General features: G+C 40.4%; 1 protein-coding gene and 1 long non-coding RNA gene across 4 annotated transcripts in view; one reads left to right on the top strand and one right to left on the bottom strand.

Annotated features, from left to right (window-relative positions):
- LOC138783838 (uncharacterized) overlaps positions 1-9,519 on the bottom strand; it is a 161,546-nt gene extending 152,027 nt beyond the window's left edge. For all 3 annotated transcript variants that reach the window (XR_011361762.1, XR_011361763.1, XR_011361764.1), the window contains exons 1-2: positions 9,152-9,519; positions 7,576-7,599 (exon numbers count right to left, since the gene is read on the bottom strand). This is a non-coding gene — a long non-coding RNA (uncharacterized lncRNA). The remainder of the gene's footprint in view (positions 1-7,575; positions 7,600-9,151) is intronic.
- The window catches only part of SPAG6 (sperm associated antigen 6), a 103,845-nt gene continuing 87,652 nt past the window's right edge, over positions 9,331-25,523 (top strand). The window contains exons 1-2 of the mRNA XM_069959053.1: positions 9,331-9,683; positions 11,853-11,948. Of these exons, the coding sequence (XP_069815154.1) occupies positions 9,659-9,683; positions 11,853-11,948 (121 nt within the window). The 5' untranslated portion in view covers positions 9,331-9,658. The remainder of the gene's footprint in view (positions 9,684-11,852; positions 11,949-25,523) is intronic.

Here is a 25,523-nt window from a genome sequence, read left to right on the forward strand (position 1 = left end):
CGCCCCCTCTGGCCCCCCTGACAGTGCCGGGACTGTGTAGCAGGAGATGGATCTCAGTAATGAGCCATTCTTTACTTTCCACCCTCTCCCCTTCTCCCTCCCCCTCCTCCTCCTGTCTTATTCCAAGCAGGCTTGTGTCGCACCAGCAGCAGCACACGGGCTTGTTTGCTGTCGGGTTATACTAATAGTGGGATACATACCATACATTACCCAGGGGTTGATACTGTTTCCTAGTCTCGCTGCGTCTCCTGTCATCTACTGTATCTATCCATAGAAGTGGAGAGATCTACATAAAGCGACTGTGCTGCCTGGGACAATGTATAGAATACAAGGCGTGGGGAAGCGAAGCGCTATAGGCTGATCAGCTGGAGACGGAGAGAAGCGCTGGGACTGGTTTATTTAGTATTTATGGCTATAACTAGTACAGTAAGCAATGATGTATAAAGTCACTTTCTGTCCTGTGTAGGCATTATAATATAGAGACTAGTTCCCTTTACTGTCAATCATTAATGTAGATACAATCCATTCTAGAATCTGAACGTATCCTATTTGTTTGGAATATGTCAAATTTTAGTAAATAATAATACAATCACCACATCAGAGGAGGATAAACAGTGCAACCACAACAGCACAACATATACATATGTATATAACATTTACATCTACCTAAACTAAGGATAAGCAGCAACAACTAATAACTCCAAGCAAGAAACAAGTCTACAAGGCCAGGATGCTATCCGTAACATTGTGTGAGTAGCTGATATGGAGGTGCTGGGGATCAGTGGGGATCAGTGTCCCTCCCCATGGTGCACTCTCTACCTTCTATCTAATCAATTAGTCTAATGTGATCTGTGCAGGTTACTGTGCAGGCCACATTGTCTCTATTGTTTAGTAAATGGTCATTGCAATTACCTTTTGTTTCTATTTTCAGAGCACAGACATTCACAGCATTTGCTGAATTCATCAGTCATTTGTATTTCTGTTCCTATTATTACAGTATACTGAGCTCCATGGGTAGATATCACATTGGCCTGCTCCATCTGCTCTGACCATTACACACTGTATGGAGAGGATCTCATCTGAAAACTTATGAGTCAGGACTGATTGACCTCTATAGGCAAAGTTGTAATCCTGTGTAAAACTCATTTGTATTAGTTCCAGGTCTCTGTCTGCTTTCTTGTTTCTTTCCAGATTACAGGGGACAAAATCTAACAGCTACAGAATCTCATTACATTATGTTTTATCATCATTATTATTCTATGTAATGGTAGGAATAGAGTTATAAAACAGCATAAGCTAGGGTCTGCCATTAAGCTTCAATGCCATAAAACTACATGATTTCAAGTTATTTAGTAACTTTATTCAATTGTTTTACATATGTTTTCAGTGGATATAATAGAAAGCAAACAGGAATATATCTACTTCATACCTGTCATCCCATATCTATCTATCTATCATCTATCTATCTCCTATCTATCTATCTATCTATCTATCATCTATCTATCTATTATCTATCTATCTATCTATCTATCTATCTCCTATCTATCTATCTATCTATCTATCTATCTATTTGTCTATCTATCTGCTATCTGTCTATCTATCTATCTATCTATCTATCTATCTATCTATCTATCATCTATCTATCTATCTATCTATCTATCTATCTATCTCCTATCTATCTCCTATCTATCTATCTATCTATCTATCTATCTATCTCCTATCTATCTATCTATCTATCTATCTATCTATCTATCTCCTATCTATCTATCATCTATCTTCTATCTATCTATCTATCTATCTATCTTCTATCTATCTATCTCCTATCTATCTATCTATCTATCTATCTATCTATCTATCTTCTATCTATCTATCTATCTATCTATCTATCTATCTATCTATCTTTCTATCTATCTATCTTCTATCTATCTATCTATCTATCTATCTATCTATCTATCTATCTATCATCTATCTATCTATATTCTATCTATCTATCTATCTATCTATCTATCTCCTATCTATCTATCTATTTCCTATCTATCTATCTATCTATCTATCTATCTATCTATCTATCTATCTATCTATCTATCTATCCCTACATGTTTTAGCATGCACAGTACAATGATCACTACATACACCCAATACATAACACATGCTCTCTATACAACATACACAATTATGCACAGGAGAGAGACATAACACATATTTCAAATTTACCTCAAAGTGTACATACTTTACACTAAACATATCATTATAATCTTTTTTTTTCTCTAAGTAAATGCATCACAATGGGCCAGAGAACAAAGTGACACATAAGCATAAATGTGCAACAAATACTTTTTATGTGTAAATGACAATCACATATTATTTGGGGGTGTGCTGTTAATTCAGTCAGAAAGGCCTTATATGTTGCCTGGGTTTACTATTAGGCCTTGAGACGTTAAACCTTGTGAGGCTGTGACCCAACCTTTGACACACTTTCTTCATGCTGCATTTTTCTGAAACATTTAAGAACCAAAGGGAGGGTTTTGGAGGTTTTCTCTATAAATTCTGAGCCTTGTAAATTAACATTTATACATTGCAGCATGATTCATAGTAATGTTTTTATTATAGAACTTGATGAGATATACTGTACTCCCTGAAATAATATGGGAATTTGAGATTTTTTTTTTATGTGTTTCATTCAGTATTGGCAACATGACAGCAAATAAGCACAAATATGGGAACTAGGAGAATGGAGTTTTAGGTACATTTTCTTTTGCATTTTGTTCATGTGAAATAATTCTCCCTTTCTAGTGTAGCTAGAGTTAAAACATTTCCTCTAATTTTTCTTCCAGGACTACTACAGAATTATATTAAGACTAGACGATGGAATAAACTGTATATGTCAGTATTATAGCTGTGTTTCCCTAACAATTTTTTATGCACAGTTTTATTAATCATTAGGGTGCGGTCTCATGTTTGGGATTTTTGTAGTGTTTAACTCCCATGGTGGGACTGGATCATACATGGAAGATGTATATAAAGGAAAGACTGAGACTTCTCCACTTCCAAATCCACTCTTTCAAGAAATCTTAATGCCTGGACATGCCCTTAAAATTATAACATTTCTAGTAAAATTAGCAACAAGTAAAAGTAGAGGGCATGTGAGAGGGTGAATGTTGGTCTTTATTGAGAATATGAACCTAGTTTGGTGAATTTCCAGGCTGCAGGAAATCAGTGTCTCACTATCAGTGTTGCTTGTGTGACTGGAGTTGTTTCTGCAGATTACATGGTATTAGGACATTATGCATGTGAATAGTAAATCTCTACTGTACCATGAGAATTTGTGTTGGTGACTGACCTCTGATACTGTCCTGGAAAATATTATTTTAGTCCCATGTACAATGGCATAAAAATCCCCCCCCCCCCTCTCTCTCTCTCTCTCTCTATATATATATATATATATTATTTTTTTTGCCTTAAAATTTTCAATTTGTTCAATACCCTGATCTATGTTTCTGATTATGCATTATTTAGAAATTTTAATTCAAATCCATAGAAACTACTAGGATATTAAATATTACAAATCATTTAAATGTATTTCCTAGTTTCTGTGCCAAACTTCCCTATACAATCCTCAATATGTCCAAGTCACGTATTCTGCTGTCTTTCCATATACATAATAGCTTATTAATGGTCGATATAACCTAGATTACATCCCAAAGACATTAAAGAATGAACACTCGTGGTAGCCATTGCTTCAAAATGTGTGGCTTTACACCAGGCCCTAGCTTTACATAGCCTTAATAGTCCCTGCCCTAGATGTTAAGTAGTCCTAATAAATTTCCTATGCTAAATTGTGCAAGCGTTTATGAAAATTTTGAAATAAAAAATTAGAGGAAAAATAGATTGATAAAAGATGTAGTTTAACTATAAAATAATGGAAATAATGGTTCAAAATACCAGGAAAAGCATAGTCAATTCCCATCACAGTTGGTTGCTCCATGTTTAGCCCTTATGGTTTTTAGATACAAATTGAGGCTGGGTTCAATCAGTATTGTGGTCCTCATATTGCAACCAAAACCAGGAGTGGATTAAAAACACAGAAAGGCTCTGTCCACACAATGGTGAAATTGAGTGGATGGCCGCCATATAACAGTAAATAACGGCCATTATTTCAATATAACAGCCGTTGTTTTAAAATAACAGCAAATATTTGCCATTATATGGCGGCCATCCACTCAATTTCAACATTGTGTGAACAGAGCCTTTCTGTGTTTTTAATCCACTCCTGGTTTTGGTTGCAATATGAGGACCACAATACTGACTGAAATATATGTAGTGTGAACCCAGCCCTAAAATAGGAAGCACAGTAAATCATTCAAAAGATACAGAGCAAAGGGAAATATATCAGCTGGCATAAGTCTAGTCAGATCCATTTTCCCCCGCAGGACCCAAAACAAATGAAAAAAAGCATGGTGTTCAAATTAGTACTTTTTATTTCCTATATATTTGTTTAGTTTTAGGCCTTGTTCACACATCTTTTTTTTTTTTACAATTTTAGTCATAAATTGATGAAAAATTAGATCAAAAGCAAAAAAAGGACTGTTTTTTCCCATAATTACTTTTGGTCTATGTTCAGATATAGTGTCAGTATTTTGTTCAGTATTTTTCAACCAAAACCAGAGTGGGTTTAAAAAAACACAGAAACTGTGCACATCTTTCCTTTATAATTTTACCCCTGTCAGTTCCACTCCTGATCTTGGTTGAAAAAATACTGACCAAAATACTGACAGAAATACTATGCGTAAACACAGGCTTGCTCTTTTTTTCTTTTCTTCCCCAAGCAGTTTAAGGCTCAAAATGAGGCCCAAAAGCAGCGTGTGAACATAGCCTTTAGGTGAAATTATACAAAAGCAGAGAAATTATCCATAAAGAAATTGATAGAGGAGAGGATGGTACATTTATCCTCCTTTACATCCACTAAATGGACAAAAAAAACAAAAAACTACAACAGTACAAAATCTGCATGTGTGATTCCAGCCTTACTGATTTACTTAAAAAAGCTATTTTTTGTTGATTCCCCTTAATTTCTATTGGACTTAGGCCATGTTTATACTACTATGCCTATTTTTTTTCATGTGAGGGACACAAACACACACAAAAATAAGCTGACTTATTTATTCAGGATCTCTTTATAGGATCCCAAAACTTTTGGAGCCTGAAGACTTACCATAAGCAAATAAGAAAAAGAAAAGATGCAAATGAACATATTTTATGCCTATTTTGTCCCACGAGTTTAGTTAGAAAAGTAAAAACCTATACAGTCAGAAATAAATAAATAAAGCTACATAAAAACAAAGTTTGATTTGTTTTCTGCCTTTGTGCACTAGTTATTTGTGATGTTTGCTTCTTTTTGTGTAAAAACTTATTGAGAAAGCGTGATGTTCACCTGCACTAGTTTCTTGGATCTGGTTCTATCTTCAGGACCTAAACAAGTGGCATACATTTTGGGATCATCCAAAATAAATAAATATATAAATTTCCTTTTGGCACTGATACAAGCTAATGTATTTTTTTAAAATTATTTAGATTAATGTGTCCTATAGAAATTATTAGGACTTCTTGAAGGATCCTTTAGATATATTGCAGAAATTTCATTGACTGTTCTACATATATCAAGGGAGCTTGTAAGTATCTATGTACTTGCTGCCAAAACTACCAGTTCAGGTGAATGGAGGTGATTTCCAGTCACCCAATTTTCTGCAACAAATCTGTGTCATGTAAATACAGCCTTATGCACTGTGTGACAATACATTTTAAAAATTAAAGACAAGTTCAAAGTTTAAAGAAAAATATGGCAGTGAACAGGGACAATGTCCTGCAACTACACCCAGCACCAAGAAACAGGCCTGTGTCATTACATTAGCTGTTAAGATTTGGCTATAATTTATTTTTATCCTTACTTTCTTAATTTTTTTCTATCAATACAAACAACTAGTTCCATAATTTGCATTGTGGGAAATATTGTGCACTTAGTGTAGTGTAGTTTTCTTGCCTGGTAGTTTATTTACCACCATTATGGTAGCATTTACAAGAGAGATTGCATGGAGCAGATTTCATCCCCATTGATATGAGTGGGGTTATTATAGTGGGAAGCACATGGATGTTTGCACACTTTATTCAGATGAATACAACCAATTTGCCCAATGTGAATTCATTCACTAAAACCTGCCTTATTAGGCTACATTCACACGTTCTTTAGTTTTGTCCTCAATTACGGACAAATTTAGGGCCCATTGATTTCAATTGTGCTGTTCACACTGTCCCTAGTTTTACGGATTCGTAATCCATGTTTTATGGTCTGCAAGAATTGATAACTTAATTAGTATGGACCACAATTGAAGCACAGACAATCCCATAGAAGTCTATGGGAACATCCATATTGTTAGTGGATCCGTAATTTTTACGGAAGAAATGTCTTTCTCTCAAATATGTAAAAAAAAAATTCAGATAAGTGATCATTTTAAACCATTTCCACTTATTTAACCGTCACTTTTCCTTTCTTTGATCCACAAAAAATACAGATAATTGATGCAATACGCATTAATTTTTTTTGCGGATTGCGTACAAATGCAGAAATCATATACAGTCCTTTAAAACTAATGAAAGTGTGAATGCAGCCTTAGGTGTGAGAGACACAGTAGTTTTGCAACCAAAACCAGGAGCGGATTGAAAACACAGAAAGGCTATGTTTACACACTGTTGAAATGAAGTGAATGGCCGCCATTTAAAGGCAAAAAAATTTACGTTATTTTAAAACCGCCCCTGTTATTTTGAAATAACAGCAATTATTTGCCATTAAATTACGGCCATTTACTCAATTTCAACAGTGTGTGAACAGAGCCTTTCTTTGTTTTTAATCCACTCCTGGTTTTGGTTGCAAAATACTGAGAAAAATTACTTTGTGGGAACAAAGCCTTAATTTTCATGACTGTTCCATTCTTCACCATGCCGCCATAGCAGCCCCATTGACATGGATGAAGCAGATCTTCACAGACATTTCTTTTAAAGCCACCACATGTAAATCCACCCTTTCCATTATTAACTGAAAATTATATATTTTTCAGACATAAAAATGGACAGAACAGATAAAATATGAATATTTTACCCCAAAATGACAGCTGCTTGTTACAGTATTGTTATCCCATTGTACTGACTGTATGCCAATGACGACAACTAACATCTGCTGTATACTGTGTTTCAGGATTTTCCAGCCGTGTAAGGCTGGGTTCACATGTAGCATCTGGTCATTTTTTTTTAAATCAAAACCAGGAATGAGTAAAAAAAAAAACACAAAAAAGTGCACATTTTCCCATAAGGTTAAATTCACACTGTGCATTTTTATCATGTGTTTTCAATTTTAGCTGGTGGTGACCTCCACGAGACACCAAGCAATACATTAAAGTACATGTTAAAATCGCAACGATTTTCCTTGCTTTTCTTCAATTTCTGGTTAAGGCTAAAAAACACCGGCCAAATGTTATGTATGAACCCAGCCTTGAAGATTTGACGCTTCTGAAGTATAATCCCTACCTTGCCGGGGTTACAGGAGATGATCTGTAAAAAAACATAAACAGAAATATTAGGGAATAGCATTGGATTAACAGTATAGGTTACTATGAAGGGGAACCAATCTATACAAGCCTCTGTTTATATATATATATATATATATATATATATATATATATATATTAGAGCTCTAGGGATGCATGCCGCAGCTAAGGGCGGGTTCAAATATGGTGGAATTTGTTACGGAAATTTACGTGACTGAAAATCGCTTCCTTAAGGCGTTAAACGCATGGATTCCAGCAGATTTGTAGAAATTGCCGTGTGTGGATAGATGCTTATACAGTATACACATGAATGGGACCTTATAGACCCAAACCTGCTGTGTGTGAATATGCACTTATAATAACCCAAGCTGGCGATTATAACGTACAAATGAAGGGGACAGTTACAGAAATATCTGCTGTGTGTGACTATACGCTTATAATAACCAGGCGTATATAACGTACAGATGAGTGGGACGGTTACAGAAATATCTGCTGTGTGTGTATAGACTCATAATAACCAGGCGTATATAACGTACAGATGAATGGGACGGTTACAGAAATATCTGCTGTGTGTGTATAGACTCATAATAACCAGGCGTATATAACGTACAGATGAATGGGACGGTTACAGAAATATCTGCTGTGTGTGACTATACGCTTATAATAACCAGGCGATTATAACGTACAGATGAATGGGACGGTTACAGAAATATCTGCCGTGTGTGTATAGACTCATAATAACCAGGCGTATATAACGTACAGATGAATGGGACGGTTACAGAAATATCTGCCGTGTGTGTATAGACTCTTATAATAACCAGGCGTATATAACGTACAGACGAATGGGACGGTTACAGAAATATCTGCAGTGTGTGTATAGACTCTTATAATAACCAGGCGATTATAATGTACAGATGAATGGGACGGTTACAGAAATATCTGCCGTGTGTGTATAGACTCTTATAATAACCAGGCGTATATAACGTACAGATGAGTGGGACGGTTACAGAAATATCTGCCGTGTGTGTATAGACTTTTATAATATCCAGGCGTATATAACGTACAGATGAATGGGACGGTTACAGAAATATCTGCCGTGTGTGTATAGACTCTTATAATACCCAGGGCTGGTGATTTATGACACGCTCCCTATATGGCGGCACGGTCACGGATATACTTTGTATGTTTATCCAGTTGCTGGATACGGTAAATCCCCATCACTATCGTAGTACATGGCTGACATTTTCTGAATACTTGGAATAGCTAGAATTTTTTACACCCTCAATTACAACCCATTAACATGGGGAAAGTGACTATATACAGATTGTAACGCAAGCTGTGGCGAAACGACAACTCCCATCATGCCCTGACACGGTGGGAGTTGTAGTTCTGTCACAGCTGGCGAGCCACTGATTGCTGTAATGAATAATTTACCTCACAGACATGAAACAGTGACGTGTGAGGTAAATGTGACCTATTAAATAGGAATTGTGAGGTAATAGTCCTGTCAGAAACGAGGATAGACGGCTGCATGACATAGAAAAAGCCGCATTCACCGTGTTTTGTGGACTGCATGCGACTTTATTATCTTTATTAATTCCTCTCACACGGTCATTTGCGCCTCAGCGCACTCGTCCCCGCTGCGTCACGCAGCTGTCTTCCCGCCGTCGGGGAAAACGCGCTTTTTTTTTTTTTTTTTTTTTCTTTAAACACGTGACGACACCGACTCCGTGACCTCACTGTCCAACGTTCAACATGCCCTGATGTTGTCATAGCAACAGACACGCAACCTCCTCCCTTCTGGGCGAGAAGCTTTGGAAGAGTCCATTCGGTATGGAGCGAAGGGGGGAGCGAAAGTTCTAACTGAGGTGACGTCAGGGAGGCCTGGGCTACACGTGTCGCTCAGATTACCCCCCCCCTGGAAATGCACTAGACGTCGGAGCGTCCTCTTCCGCTGCTGTCTCCATGGAGACGTACATTGTTAGGCGCAAACTGAGAGGCATCCTGGAGACAGAGCACAGCTCCAGACTACGGGTCCAGGCGCAGATACACCACGTCCAGCCATGAGCCAGCGGCAGGTCCTGCAAGGTAATCACCGCATTATAATATATAATACTGTGATGTCACACTTATAAGATATAACATTACACTTATAAGGGGAGATTGATCAAACATGGTGTAAAGTGAAACTGGCTCAGTTGCCCCTAGCGACCAATCAGATTCCACCTTTCATTCCTCACAGACTCTTTGGAAAATGAAAGGTGGAATCTGATTGGTTGCTAGGGGCAACTCAGCCAGTTTCACTTTACACCATGTTTGATCAATCTCCCCCATTGTGTTGGGTCTGTGATGCGTTTACTGACGTCTTTAACTTGGGCTCTGTTCACACTGTCTCTAAAAAAAAAATACTATTTAGGATGAGGAAAAGATGGCTACTTTCTTTCACAAACAGTGCCCCACCTGCCTTCAGGTTGTGTGCGGTGTTACAATCTGTCCCATGGTCCCACTTCGATGGTACTACCGCACAGAAACCGAGGACAAGAGTGGCGTCGTTTTGGAGAAAATACAGGCCCGTTGTATTCTACACAATACTATTGGGTCACTTTGGTGGTGGGGGTGCTGTCACGCTGCCCACACGATTGGCAGCTGTAGCCTGGCTGTAATACATAGCTCAGACTCTAACGTTGCTGCCGCATTCAGAAAAATCCTGGCAGTTTAAAGGGGAACTCTTAGCTGGTTATGTCCATATTATACAGGAGACGGCGAGGAGGAAGGTATATGTCTTACCTTCCTCCTCAGCGATGTTCCCGTGCCGTTAGCAGTGTAATCCTCGGTCCGGAGCACCATTAGGAGCCCTGCCCCACCCCCAGAGCGCCAAGCTGGCCTGCTACTTCTAATGGAATATTTGAGCTGGATCGGGAACAGTACAGAGGAGGAAGGTTAGAGGCATACCTTCCTCCTCGGTGCCCACTAGGGAGCTATCAAGGGGAGCTGATGGTTCACTTTAACCCCTTGGATGCTGCAGTCAATAGTGATAGCAGCAGCTAAGTCATTCAACAGAATGAGCTCCCTCCATCACCCATTGGCACAAACTCAGGCGTGGGTGCCCCTGGTTGCCGTGGCAGTCTAGTCAGGATGTACATCCTCTTTAATCTGACCCACGTATGGGGAAGCCGGTGTTGCGGTCAGTTTTGGCCTGCTTCCCGTGTATGCCGCTGTTCTATCCACGGGTCCCGGACCGGTGCTGAAGCACAGGAGGCGGCCCGCGTGATAGATGGGAGGGAACTCCCTCCCACTAGGGTCGGGCCGCCCGGCCTCCTGTGCTTCAGCTCCGGCCCGGGACCCGTGAATAGAACAATGCCGTACATGGGAACCAAGCCACGGTTCCAAGAACGGACCGCGGTACCGGCTTCCCCGTGACGGCGCCGTTCGATCCGTGGGTCAGATTAAAGAGGATGTACCTGATGGTACATATTCTTTAAATGATTTTTTCTTTTTTACTTTTAAAAGCTATGAATTACAGACCTTTAACAATGCAAAAAAATTTACAAAACTACCAATGGCGCAATTAAAAGTACAACTTACACCAAAAACAAGTCCTTATACAACAACATTACTAGAGGAATAAAGTTAAAATACAGCTACTGTGAAAAAAACCAAAAACAAGGGTAGATGGGTCTTATTTATCAATTTGCATCTTTTCTATATAGAATTTAGGAGGATTTTTAAAGGTAGAGGGAACCTAAAGGGTACATATTTGCAGAGGAATAACCCACCTTGTGTGCACTAAGTAGAGACACAACTCGATCATGCTGGAGTCCGATTGTTCGGTATTGGATTACCGGTGGCTGAAGAAGTTGGATGCAGCCCTAGAAAGTCCTGTAAAACATAAATAGGTGGTGGCTTGAAAAACAAAACAAAAAACAATACTAATTTACCTTGGTTCCACTGTGGAGTCATCCGGACCCCTTCCTTCTTCAGAGAAGAGCTTTTCACTCTCAGCCAATCACCGTGTGGCAGGACATCAGAAATAAACAGTGCCTCTCTAGTGGTGGAACTGAGAAACTGCAAGACAAATACAGTACAAATTGTTAGAACTTTCCTACTTTCCTGCTTGATAACAGCTAATATCCTTGTGTCCATTTTGTCCTCCTCTATAGCCTGATGTGAGACGTTGTATCTGGTTGATCTGCCGGAGCTTTAGTCTCTTCTGCACTATGATGATTTTATAACACGTCTTTGTCTTTGTCCATCTAGTGTTTGAGCAGTATCAGAGAGCACGGACTCAGTTTGTTCAGACGGTTGCAGAGCTCGCCACGCGTCCTCAGAACATCGAAACCCTACAGAATGCAGGTAACCAGCTTCACAGGACTCCTGTGCATCATGAGTGGTGTGCCATCTCACAACAATGATATCTACTTACCTGAATTTTTTTTTATTTAATAAAACGGAGACAAATGGAAACAGACTTTTTTTTTCTTCCGAAGAAAATATTCAGAGTGACTTCCCTAGTGAGTTTTTCTGACAGGTGGATGTAAGGGAGTAAACTAGAAAACATAGTTTTTCAAAAAAACGCTGAGGAGGAAGGTATTTGTCTTAACTTTCACCTTGGCGCTGGGCCGCGCTGTTAGTCGGGGTAATCTTCAGCCAGGAGTACTATTAGGAGCACTGCCACGCCCTCTATAGGCGGATTATCATGAGGGCAATCTGGGCTCCTGCCCAGGGCCCTTAGCTACAGGGGGGCCCAGGGAGATTGCCTACATTATAACCCTGCCTGTCTTGCTGCATAATAGCAGCTCATTCCTTGGTTGAAATATGACCAAGGACAACATCTGCACAGAGTTTGTATGTTCCCTCCTTGTTTGTGTCGGGGCAGGGCTAGAAGGGGCATGGTTAGCAGGGGGCCCACAATTTCTGAACAGCCTGGGGCCCATGGTACCCTTAATCTACCCCTGCTGCCCCCATAGCATCATCCGGCCCGCCCTCTCCATTGATTATCACTATGTTTTCCCCACTTAATTGTAGCCTCTAGTGACCACATCCAGGTATTTTAACTGGTACTCCGCAGGAAAAAAAAGGTTTTCTTATCAACTGGTGCCAGAAAGTGAAGTAATCATGAGAATAGATTTTTCATGATTGGGTAGTCATGACCAGGCAGTCGATGGGGTATTGCCATCTAGCCCCAGCTTAATCGTCTACTGGGTTTAGGAGACTAATTTTAAAGTGACTCTGTACCCACAATCTGACCCCCCAAACCACTTGCACCCTCAGATAGCTGCTTTTAATCCAAGATCTGTCCTGGGGTCCGTTCGGCAGGTGATGCAGTTATTGTCCTAAAAACAATTTTTAATCCTACAGCGCTGTGTGTAACGGCCGGGGCGTACATTTGTATATGCATTAGGCTGGCACCACCTCTCCGTCCTTCCTCCCCACCCTCCTCATTATTAGGAATGATCCAGGAACATTTACTGCTGTTTGAGCTTTGCACAGGTGTCTTAATGATCCAGCCCATGTTCATTATGCACACAGGTGGGGAATAGGGAGCAATCTGCCTGGAGCATTCCTAATAATGAGGAGGGTGGGGAGGAAGGACAGAGAGGGTGTGCCAGCCTAATGCATATACTAATGTAAGCCCCGGCCGTTAGACACAGCGCTGCCAGATTAAAAGTAAATTTTTAGCTCAATAACTGCATCACCTGCCGAACGGACCCCAGGAAAGATCTTGGATTAAAAGCAGCTATCCGAAGGTACAAGTGGTTTGGGGCGGTCAGATTGTGGGTACAGAGTCGCTTTAATATAAATGAAGGTGATACTAGAAATTTTGAAATGGATTAGGACCAGTGTTGAGGCCCAGGTATCGATAGGTAATACACAGCCACAGAAATATAACATACCTGCAGCCGCCATCTATCTTTAGTGGGGGATAGTGTCCCGGTTCATATTCCTTTAACATGTCCTTCAACCCAGTTATCCTACAGAAGGCTGTCCATGTCAGTATGGTCACCAGGTATGTCTAGCAATAGTAATATGATGAGTCTCGCACATAGTTGCACAATGCTATATAAATTCAAGACTGGGAGTCAGCAGCATCTATGAAGAAACAGAAAATATGCATTGAAGGAACTCCTAAGGCTAAAATCACATCAGAGGCTTTGATTAGGGACTCCGTACTGGAGGAGTAAACAGCTGCATGATGGATACCAACAGACCCTAAGAGACCCCATTGAGTTTAAAGGGGTTGTCCAGTGAAAATCTTTTTCTTTCAAATCAACGGATATCAGAAAGTTATATAGATTTGTAATTTACTTCTATTAAAAAATCCCAAGTCTTCCCATCCTTATTAGCTGCTGTTTGTCCTGCAGGAAGTGTTGTTTTATTTTCCGTCGGACACAGTTCTCTATGCTGACATCTCTGAAACAGGAACTGTCCAGAGCAGGAGAGGTTTTCTATGGGGAATTATACAAAACCGAGACAAAGTTCCTGTCTCGGCCAGAGATGTCAGCAGAGAGCACTGTGTCCGACTGAAAATAGAGCACAGAGAGCACTGTGTCAGACTGGAAAGGATCCACCACTTCCTGTGGGACATACAGCAGCTAATAAGTACTGGAAGATTCAAGAGTAAATTACAAATCTCTGGTGCTTTTTCCACTGAACTACCCCTTTAAGCCTTTCCTGATAGATTTTATGCTTCAAACCTTCCACCGTTTTTTAGCCCGTGTCTGGACTGGTCTATCTTGGTGATCAGGCTCATATGCAGAGTCTTCACAACGCTCGATCAGTGATTCTGCATGAATTGGAGAATCATTCCGTTAGCCTTTCCTGCAAGTAACCATTGGCTGCACATCTTTTTACATGGGGAAAATGTGCGGCTAAGATTTTTTTTTTTTTTTTTGGCACGTCAAAACGGCCCAATCACCCGTCAAACAAGCGTTTGCCAGTCCTATAACATGGGGCAATTTTAGCCTGTAATCACTTTGTGTAATGGTGCGTTTACACAGAGAGATTTATCTGACAGATCTTTGAAGCCAAAGTCAGGAGCAGACTATAAACAGGGAACAGGCCAGGAAAGACTGGGATCTATCCTTTATTAAAATCCATTCCTGGTGTAAACGCACCAATATAAAGAAAAACTAATTTAATAATAAAATAATAAAAATAATATAGTAATTAATAATAAAAATATCCCCCCCCCCCCTGAACCAAAATATCAGAAATAAAACATAATATTTTTTTTCTCCCCTTTTCATTCAGTTGCTCACTTCACCCTTTGAGGTCGATCGCTGGGGGTTTTGCCCAGACCCCAATTTTTAAAGCAGAAATGGGATTACTAACCTGCGTATTGCTTCCATAGTTATTAGTGGTCCAGGGTGTACGGCCGGCCAGTGATTTCTCTTTGATTAGCAGCTCGCTGATTATAGGCCTTTTGTAATGTGTCTTCCACTTGATTACCATTAAAGAGGTTAATGCCCCGTAAACTTGATTTATGGCCACCAAATCCAAATCACTGCAAGTCAATCACTGGGATTTGAAAGCACGTCTCAATCCAAGGTCCCCAGTTTATTTAAGCACGCCGCCGCTGGGAGAGAAAACTGAATTAGCGTAGAATGCACAGATGTAACGTCCTCCATGGATTATCTATGCAGTCTATACCTTCCTTTGATTCTGCTGGTTCATTCAATTATGTGTTGGATAAGCTCTTTAATTGTTTGCATGTCATGCTCTTTTGTATGGTTCACAAAAAAAAAAAAAAAGTACTAAAAATATAATATACAATTACATATGCATTGAAATGGTTTAATATTTTTATTTATTTTTATCTCAATGGCAGCCAATATTTAATACTAATGGAAAGTCCTTTTTAATTTTTTTTTTTTTTTTGTCCGATTGGTGGGGGCTATGACACAATCACAGAGGTTTTATGTCCTCTCTGGTTGAATGGAGGAAAGGTTAATTCTACTGTATGTACTCTGTTACAGGACCTAATCATGGGAGACTGGATCCAGTGGGGGTCCTAGCCGTTGGACTTAACCCCCAGTGATCAGAAAAATCACTTTTAATTTAGCAAATCAATGGCTTGACGTTTCTTTTGGCCTGTATAAACTTTTAGTTTAGTTTAGGCTCTGTTCACACGGAGCAAAACTGGCGGAATTCTCTGCCGCGGAATCCCACCAGCTTCCCTGTCCTCGTGACAGTTTGTATGCTAGATTAAGTAAATGTAAAATACAAGAAAAAAATATATATATATACAGACACACACACACATTTTTATTCCTTTTTTTTTATTTTTTTTAAATGAGACATGAATTTGGTTGTGGGTACTGGTTCTCATTGGAAAAAGAGGATGGAGATTTATAGGCAATGCTTCATGGGTTAAAAGTTATGCTAATTAGCTCTCCTCCAGAAGGAAGAAAGCTGTCTCTCTAGTGCCATCTATAGGTGCCTACCTTGTAAGTCAATGTCCAACCCATGAAAGAGCCTTGAAACATCACTCAAAGTAACAGACACCCAAGTATTGACAGCCATTTTAGGATTCTTGCCTCTCGTCAACTCAGGGAAGGGTTCTGGTTCGCTATAGAGAGTAGTGATGAGCGAACGTTTGGGTTCATCCAAACCTAATTTGAGCGAACTTACCCAACGTTCAGGTTCATCTGAAACCAATCACTCAGCATTTGACTCCCGCCGACTGAAGAAGTTGGATGCAGCCCTTCTTCAGTCAGCGGGAGTCAAATGCTGAGTGCTTGGGTTCAGATGAACCTGAACGTTAGGTAAGTTCGCTCATCACTAATAGAGAGGCCTTAGACGCAGCTTTTGGGGGAATGGTTCTCATTGTAGATGCCCAGCTGTATTTCTCACATCCACCCACTGCAATGATTCGGATTACTTGCTACATTAGTTGTGGGGCCTCAACTAGAATGACCTGTGCCTCTATGGGTAAATCATTGCACAAGTCGTCTGCCACCTTCTTGTATGGAGCGACACAGCTGCTGCTGATAAGCTGCCTTCTTTGTGATCTTTTTATGAGCAAAAACAGTATAGCTAAGCTCATATTTGTTTATGAGGTTTTATTGAGTTCTAGGTCCAGTGAAGTGACAGGTAACACCGGCAGGGCCGGGGACTGGAGGAGATTTCCTCCTGCTGTTGTTAACCTGTTAGTCATCATCATGTAACTTTAATTCAGAGGGGTAAAGACCAACATATGGCGGCTGATTCATTAGAGCCTTTTCATTCATTCAGCTTGTTTTTATAGGTAGCTATGTTTCTGACTGTGAATCATGCAAAATTTTACAATCATATGTTTTTGTTTATTAAGAATGTTACTGGCCATATTTTTTCTGGTTAAAGGGGTGTTCCTATCTTGTCCTCTATGGGACCCCCACCAATTTCGGAAATGAAGGTGCTGCTGTAATTACAAAGCGTGGTGACCCCTTCTACGTTTCCCCTACACATAACTGTCTTGTTTACCCCATTTACCTGAATGGGGCCACACTTCCCTTCCTTGCACAGTGGGTGGTCAAGGCGCCGCAGTGCCGGAGAAACCTACAAGGGGATACAGTGCTATGGATCTTCATTCTCAGGATTAGGCTATGTTCACACAACGTATATTTTCTTAAAACCACGACTGTTATACAACGAGTGTGATTATTCCGAAAATATGCGTTACCTTTCTGTCTATGGGATCCCGGCCGGAGCGTATACACATGGTATACGCTTCAGCCGGGATCCCTAGCAGCGCCGCAAACAACTGACATATCAGTTTTATGCGGCTGCTATTCAGTGAATATCGGCCGCAGAAAACCATGTCAGTGCGCACTGTGGAGCGAGCGGATCCTATGAGGATTTGCTCCTGCTCTGTACAGTTCCTGTCACAGACAGAGGTGGCAGCAGAGAGCACTGTGTCAGACTGGAAAGAATACACCACTTTCTGCAGGACATTCAGCAGCTGATAAGTACTCGAAGACTGGAGATTTTTAAATACAAGTTAATTACAAATCTATATAACTTTCTGACACCAGTTGATTTGAAAGAAAAAAAAATCATCAGCGTACCCCTTTAATCCATAGAATGTCACTTTCGCATTGGGAAGTAAAATGTGCCATAAATCTTTATTAAAAATAAATGTATTGGAGGATATTGAGGAATATTTGTGGTGACAAATCCAGACCAACACCCATATACTTTTGTGTGAATTAGTCTTGCAAATTTCATTGCAGTCGTTGTGGATTTGCAGAGAACCTGTCCCATGTGTATTTGCACTTACACCGACTAAGCATCAAAGAGCACAATTGTAAGTGTTGCTATCAGTGTGAGACGGGTATAACCTGTGCGGTCGTATTCTTCCATCCACCTCATACATAATGGATACGTACAATCCCAGCTCCACCCACCTGCCTGGGACGAGTAATTTATGAAGCGTATAATCACATCCAGTTATCTCCTGTTTACATAATAATTTAGAAATTCATTTGGTGGCGGACAGAAAGCTCGGCTTGTTTCTGCCACCTCTCTGCCGGTTTGTGACTCATCCGTCTGATTTGCGCCTATACAAATCTCAAGCTCTTCAAATGCAATCCGTCATCGCAACTCCTGGGTCGTCTCCGTATGTCGAATGTGGATTCTGGCGGCTTTATGTAAAAATAAAGTCATTTTCTGCAAAACTCAGAGGGAGCATAATAATGCGAAATAAATCAATTCCAAAGTCAACAGTTTTATTCAAGATGATTTTTTTTTTTCTTTTTTGCCTCGGAAATGCAGTTTTTTTTCAGCTTATTTACCAGCTGACTGATCTGTAAATAAGCAATGTGACATGACAGTGAGTCTTGTACTGTAATAACTGCATGTCCCTGGCGGATAGAGAAATACAATACCAGCCTGATTATCTCCATTCACCTTGGGGAATAAGGGGGTCTTCATGTCAGCATGGGGAGAGCTATATGTCTGTCTTAATGCAGTGAAAGCAGCAGGGAAGCAACAGACAAAGAGGACCGGGTGTTTTTAAGCCGCCTCGGAGTTTCATACATGATTACTTTATTTGAAAGAAAGGCATATTTTATATGGCCCTGAATGCAAAACATAAGATGGGAAAATTGAGGCAAACAAGGGAGCCAAAACCAGGATTTGTAGCCTCCACCAAGCAGGCGATAAAGAATGTCAGCTTATGCGTCCGGGATGCCATCACAGCCGCTTCAGGGGGTTTATTGGGAAGATCCTCCTATGGTTTTTGATCACACAAAACAATAATTTTTTTTATTTTTATTTTAAATCAGGGATCTTGACCTACTAACCCCATCACAAGAACTGTGAAAGCACTTAACAGTCAGGCTACTGTATCTTCACACATTGTACTTTTTGAGCCTCAAGTTTTGTTTTACAGGTAAAAGCTATGTGCACACAACATATTTTTTCGTATTTATAGGGCCGTTGTTGCATCGTTCATGTCGGCTGATCGTTGCGTCGTTTGTCTTTCAAACATGTTGAAAGACAAACATTTCGTACAGCAACGATTTGCTGCCGTCACCCCGTGGAATAGGAGTGGCGGCAGCAGACCGCTGCTGTATGCTATGGGCTGCCAGGGTGATCGCACCTCCCTGCGGCCCCTCCCGCACTCACCCGCTCGCTGCTGCCGTGTTGAATAGCGGTGGCAGGGAACAAGGAGTAAACGAGCGCTAATAGCGCTCGTTTGCTCCTCTCAGTCTGCCCGTGGAATAGGGCCTTTAGAGTTACAAAAAACTACTGTATGTGAGAACATGGCCTAAGGCTACATTCATGTTCCATCAGTTTGTCCTTGACGTTATAAAAATTTTTGACATGTCAGAGAGACGTGAGTGTTTAGACCCTGACCAACCATGAGAACGAGCGGGGAGAGGATTATGCTGCCATGTGGTCTGCTACCTACTCTGTGTCAGTGAAGTAAGACTTTAAGTTTCTGACCCAAAACATGACACAGAACTGGGAGAGGACTGCACTGAGCGCAGTCTTCTCCCGGCTCATTCTCATGATTGGTACAGGTCTGAACAAAACTTAACATGTCTCCCGGACATATCAAAAGTATTTTTTATAATGACAGTAAGGCCCCGTTCCCACTGAGCAAAACTAGCGGAATTGTCCGCCGCGGAAAGCCTCTCGCTCATAATGGGAGTCTATGGGAGGCTTGTTCATTCTTCAGCGCGGATAGAGCATGAGCGCGCGCCTCCCATAGACTCCCATTATGAGCGGGAGGCTAACGGCTTTCCGTGGCGGACAATTCCGCCGCGAAATTCCGCTAGTTTTGCTCAGTGGGAACAGGGCCTAACACTTGTGTATCTGCAATTACTGACAGATTCAGGGCCCATTGATTTTAATTGGGCTGTTCACCATACTGTCCGTAATCTGTGCTGCAAAAATTACTGACGAGCCCTAGTACCGGCTGTAATTGCGGCACAAATGCACCCATAGAAGTCCATGGGAGTGTCCGTAATTTCCAGTCATTACAGAAGTAACGTCCGCATTATTTACAGATCACCTTCATTTAATTATCACCTTCCCATTTTTAGCTTTGTAAAGAATACGGATTACAGATGCACTATGGACAAAATTTTTGTGCATGGTGAACGACGATTGCAGACGTAATATACAGTCCTGAAAAATGACTGGATGCGTGTGATTGCAGCCTAAGGGTAGCAACCTATAATAAGTGATTATAACCAACATAGAAAGCCAGCAAAGAGCCGAGTGACCTAAGGACTAGCATGACGGCTCATGAGGATGCATTATAGGCAATAGGATAATTACAGGGATATATTATGCATCAGTTCTTCATGGTCTATTTAAAAGGGGTTTTCCATCCATATATATATATATATATATATATATATATATATATATATATATGTGTGTGTGTGTATATATATATATATATATATATATATATATATATATATATAATGTATATGACAATACCGTAAAAAAAAATAAAATATACATATATTTATCATTGCATCATTGTTTCATTGCATCTGTATCAATGCTGAAAATTTCTATTTTTTGTGTTTTTTTGCTGCATTTTGTACGTAACTTTTGAAAATTTTTGAGACTTTATTATTTTTTTTACTGTACTATGTTCTAAAAGGACATAACATTTAGGCCCGGGCTTCATGGTCATAATACTCATCACCATTATTACACTGTCCTACCACAGTAGATTGTAGCAATATTTGCCTGAAATATTAGTATAAGGTAGAGGAATGATTTCCCGTCTATTGTCTCTGTGCACACAATGATCATTGTGATGTGTATTATCGCTGTGGATCCAGGGCCTTGGTAAGCGTTTTCCCATGGCTGTCCCACACACTTACAGTGTGTCAGTTACAGGTAATATAGTTAATTCCTATACATAATACCACATTATGCCGGTTACATTCCTAGATACACACCGTCAAAGGGAGTATTCTTAAAATGTATGTCTCCGACTTTGCACGCCTCCCAACCTGTATGATATTTATTACTGAACAAGTACTTACAAGTCACTCCAGACATAAAGGACTCTCTTTCTCTATGAAAGCGACATATGAGCTTATTTAAAGGCAGCAGCTTACGTCGCTGCTATAGTGACTCATAGCAGGGACCATTGCATTTAATATATGCAGACTGAAGTAGATGAAAGGGATATTGTTATAAAACTGCATAAATGCCCTACATTGCTTTATTTATAGTATCTGCCGAGTGATTATCTCTTCCTATCAATTGCTTGGAAGCTTCATGAGCTGCACTACACTGGAGTTTTTGTATGACTCTTATTGACTGATGCTCTTTGTCATCTGTTCAAAGGGAATGTATTGTATGTGTCCATTTTTTTACTGATTATAGCTAGATACTGATTTTATATATATATATATATATATATATACACACACAGTGGTACCTTGGATTACGAGCATAATATGTTAATTCATTCCGGGACCGTGTTTGTAATCCAAATCTACTCTTAAATCCCTGAAAAAATCACTGATATGCCAACAATTGGTTACACGCCCCCCAAATATTTTTTTTTATTATTCTGAATAACATGTAGAACAGATGAAACAAACATTTAGAAACAGCAGGATATGTGATATTATAAGTTACTGTACAGTATAGCAATCAGCATGTGGAGTATAATGTATAGTAAGGGCATAAACCCGAAGAAACAGCAGCAGTTTGTAGATACAGGATGGAGCTGCAGATCCCCATAATGCAGTAGTGTAGTACAACAGGCTACAATAGAGAAGAAGGGCTGCTGTCAGAGGTCTGTGTGGTCACATGACAGCAATGGGGAAGGGGATGTGTTCAGCATTGACCAATCAGGAAGTGAGAATCACAGAGCTGTGCAGGACAGTTACAGAAACCTTTATTTACAGCTGTTTGGCTGAGTGTAAGTGCAGGCACATTATAGAAGCACTGTGTATAGCTGAATGTAAGTGCAGATACATTATGGCAGTGTGTATAGCTGAGTGTGAGTGCAGTTACATTATAGCAGGAATGGAGAGGATGGGAAACGCAAGGGCTTACAGAGACTGCAGGGAGTATGAAGGAATGAGCAGGGCAGATGTGGGCACATACATGCATCACTCTCTGTCCGGGGAGAGAGGGGTTACAGCTATGAAGAAATTACCTCCACAGTCCTGTCCCCTGATGCAAGCCCCAGCCTGAAGTGGATCTGCCATGATTTAGAAAGTGAGAGGGAGACTTCCTGGGTCAGAGTACAGTGCTGTAGACCACCATATACAGGTCATGCCCCTCCCTTACTCCTGCCCCCCCCCCCCAGTACAGGGAACTCTTAAACCAAAGCGGTGCTCTTAAACCAAGTTACAATTTTTAAAAACTGTTCACAAGCCCCATGGACATGGGCAACAGTAGTCAGATGCTGTTCCATTGACATGAATGGGAAATGTTCTTTGTGAACTTAGACTTGTGAAATCATTCCAAGGAGGCAGAGCTCCTATTGGCTTATCCACTGGTGTCACCTTTCACAGTAAGGGGACATTCACACGTTCCGTGCCATGAATATGGATGATGTGCTACGAACCAGGATTTGGAACTTGGAATTTGAAACTTTTAATCTTTGCGCCACTGTGCTGACACAGCAAAACCAGTTGATTTGAAAGAAAAAGATTTTCACTGGAGTACCCCTTTGAAGAAATAAAAACAAGGTTCATTTTGTAAAGAAGGAGTATTTTAAACCCCAATATACACTATACAATATACAGTACAACATTGACACTAATAGGTGGATGATATCTGGCTTCAGTAGGACTTTATAATGCACATCCAGTCAGCTGCACATGAAGCGGAATCTCTATGAGACAAGAAATGAATGGGCCGGTATAGGGGCAGTGAGCACACAGATCAGGCAGCAGACATCTGTCTGCAGTTTGTGTTTGATCTAGAACACATGCTACTAGTAATTAGTAGCGGCTTTGAATCTTGAAACCTTCCAATTGAGTCTCACATTGCCTGGGCGGGTGACTACCCTGTGTAGCGCTGCCTCACCGCCGCGTTGGGTTTGAGGTCACACACTAAAATTATATTCTAACCTGATTATTAAAATTACTAAAATTATATTCTAACCTTCATGATTATAATGAATGATGATAGTTATGCACTGTGTCACTTATCCTGGGTCACACGGGGTAATTATGACTAGCTAGATAAAAAATTCAGAAAAGTGCTGAAAACTATATTTTTATATAAGCTATTATTGTTATTATTATTATTATTATTATTATTATTATTATTATTATTATTTATTTTCTTTTTTTTTGGGGGGGGGGGAGGGAGGTGTCTTTAACAGGGCTTCAGTATAAATTACAATCTTGGCATTTGAATACCGGTGTCTGAAGAAATTGGATGCGTGGAGTCCTGAAAAAAAAAAATGGATGAGACTATTGCCTATGGCTGTATCCATGTTTTCCAGGCAGCCTTAAGGCATCTTCAGCTCCGTCAATCAAATGCGGAGAGTTTGTGTTCAGGTTAACCTCAGTGTGCTTAAGGTTCGCTCATCTCTAGTGAGTATTTCTATGGTATTATTGCACCTTTTTTCATCAATTTTAGCAGTTGGGGCAAAACTGAAATAAATGAGGCAACACCCCAAATGACTCTTCCTTCTAGTGCCATTTACAGGGAACCTGCTAAATCTTTGCAAGGAGAACCAGTGTCTTAACCCCCCCCTCCCCCAAAGAACTAATTTTAACGAGGAAAGAGAGTCCCGAAACAGCCGTCTACAGATTCAGGCCTCTGGTTTGACTTATTTGCTTAGTCATGTTTCAGGGTTCTTTAAAGCACATGGATAGAATGGCGCTGGCGTGGGGAAACCGGTGCTGTTGTCCTTTTTTTTTGAATCGTCATGCAACACCATTCTTTTCCCCGGGGTAGAGCACTGGAGGCGGGCCGCCCCCAGTTGGAGGAAACCCCCCTCCTTCTATGATGCTTCTCCATAAAATGCCTGCCTCCAGTGCTTCACCCTTGGCAGGTGCACGGGAATAGAATGGCACCGTGGTTCAAAAATAAGAACCGCAGCACCGGCTTCCCTGCGCCTGTGCCGTTCTATTTATGTGCAAACCACCAAACTACAGAAAAGAATATGCCATATAATAAATAAGCACACAAAAAAGGTAACAAGATAAATTAAATGTAAAAGTACTTTATTCCCACAGGTACAAAACAATGTATAACAGTCCTAAGATTAAAAACACCTAAAAAAGCACACCAACCATGGAGACACCACATCTGGTGTCATCCATAATGACACCCCGTTATGGATATAGTGTGTACCCTGTTCAAACGTAGCACAAATATCAGAAGAAATAAAAGATAATGTAAATCCTAATAAGTAAAGCAAATAATGTATACAAATAAACAACAAGTATAAGGTGATACCCAAACAATATATACAGCTACCACCAAATCAGATGTAAACAGGGACATAACGGGGTGTCAGCAAGGTGTTCTATTTATGTGCAGAACTTGAAGCAGATGTACTAATGGTACATTCGATTTAAGGGGTTGGACATAGAATAGGGGCAGGGCAAGGCAGTTTATGCACATTACAGCTTAGATATGGTTATTGCCCCATGAATGGTGCAAAAAAAAAAAAAATCACGTGGCTTTGCCTGGTCTAGCCAATAATGTGTCATTTTAATAAGCCTGACCTGTGGTAGCTGCAGAACTATGCAAAATTGTACCAAATAGCTGGGGTCGTGGTTGCCCCACAAGCACTGTATCTCAGCTGCTACTTGTGAAAAGAATTTTACAGAGTAACTACCTATGGGTGGCACTGGGAAGGATTTTTTTTCCCTTTGGATATGTTTTTCCTAGTTATTGCCAGTAAAGCTCCATACACCAAATAGATCTCTCCAAGGAGAACCAGTCCCCCCAGAGCTGGGTGAAAGCTAACCCAGCAAATCAGCTAGAACCCTGCGGAGTACTGTGGAGTCAGCTGTCTACAGATGGGTGTCTCTAATTTGATTGATATGGCATGTTCCAAGTCTCTGCAGTGTAGTCGTCTACAGGTGGCGCTAGAGAGACAATGCTCTTTCTTCTTGTGGAGCTAATTTGCATACTTTTTTTTTTTCCCAGGGAGCATTGCTATTAGATTCCACACACCTAGTAGCAACAAAATACATAAAGGCATATGGGGCCTTTATCCAACTTGGGTAGACATTTGACGCTATTGATGCTGCCCGATAGGAAAAATGCACAAAGATACAGTATAAGCCCATAGACCTCAATGGAGCCTGAATATCATTGTGTGCATGAGGATATATGGAGTGATTGGTGACATTGAGAATGACTGATTCTTTGCTGCTCCTATGTGTCATCCTATAAGCTGCCACTGCTGTCCAGCACTTTTTGCACTCTCACCTCACCTCTACTATGCTATGTCTGTTTATTAGTTTCCTTTATGTTTTTACGTTT

This window comes from Dendropsophus ebraccatus, chromosome 2 (assembly GCF_027789765.1).
Source record: "Dendropsophus ebraccatus isolate aDenEbr1 chromosome 2, aDenEbr1.pat, whole genome shotgun sequence".
In the NCBI taxonomy this organism is placed as follows: domain Eukaryota; kingdom Metazoa; phylum Chordata; class Amphibia; order Anura; family Hylidae; genus Dendropsophus; species Dendropsophus ebraccatus.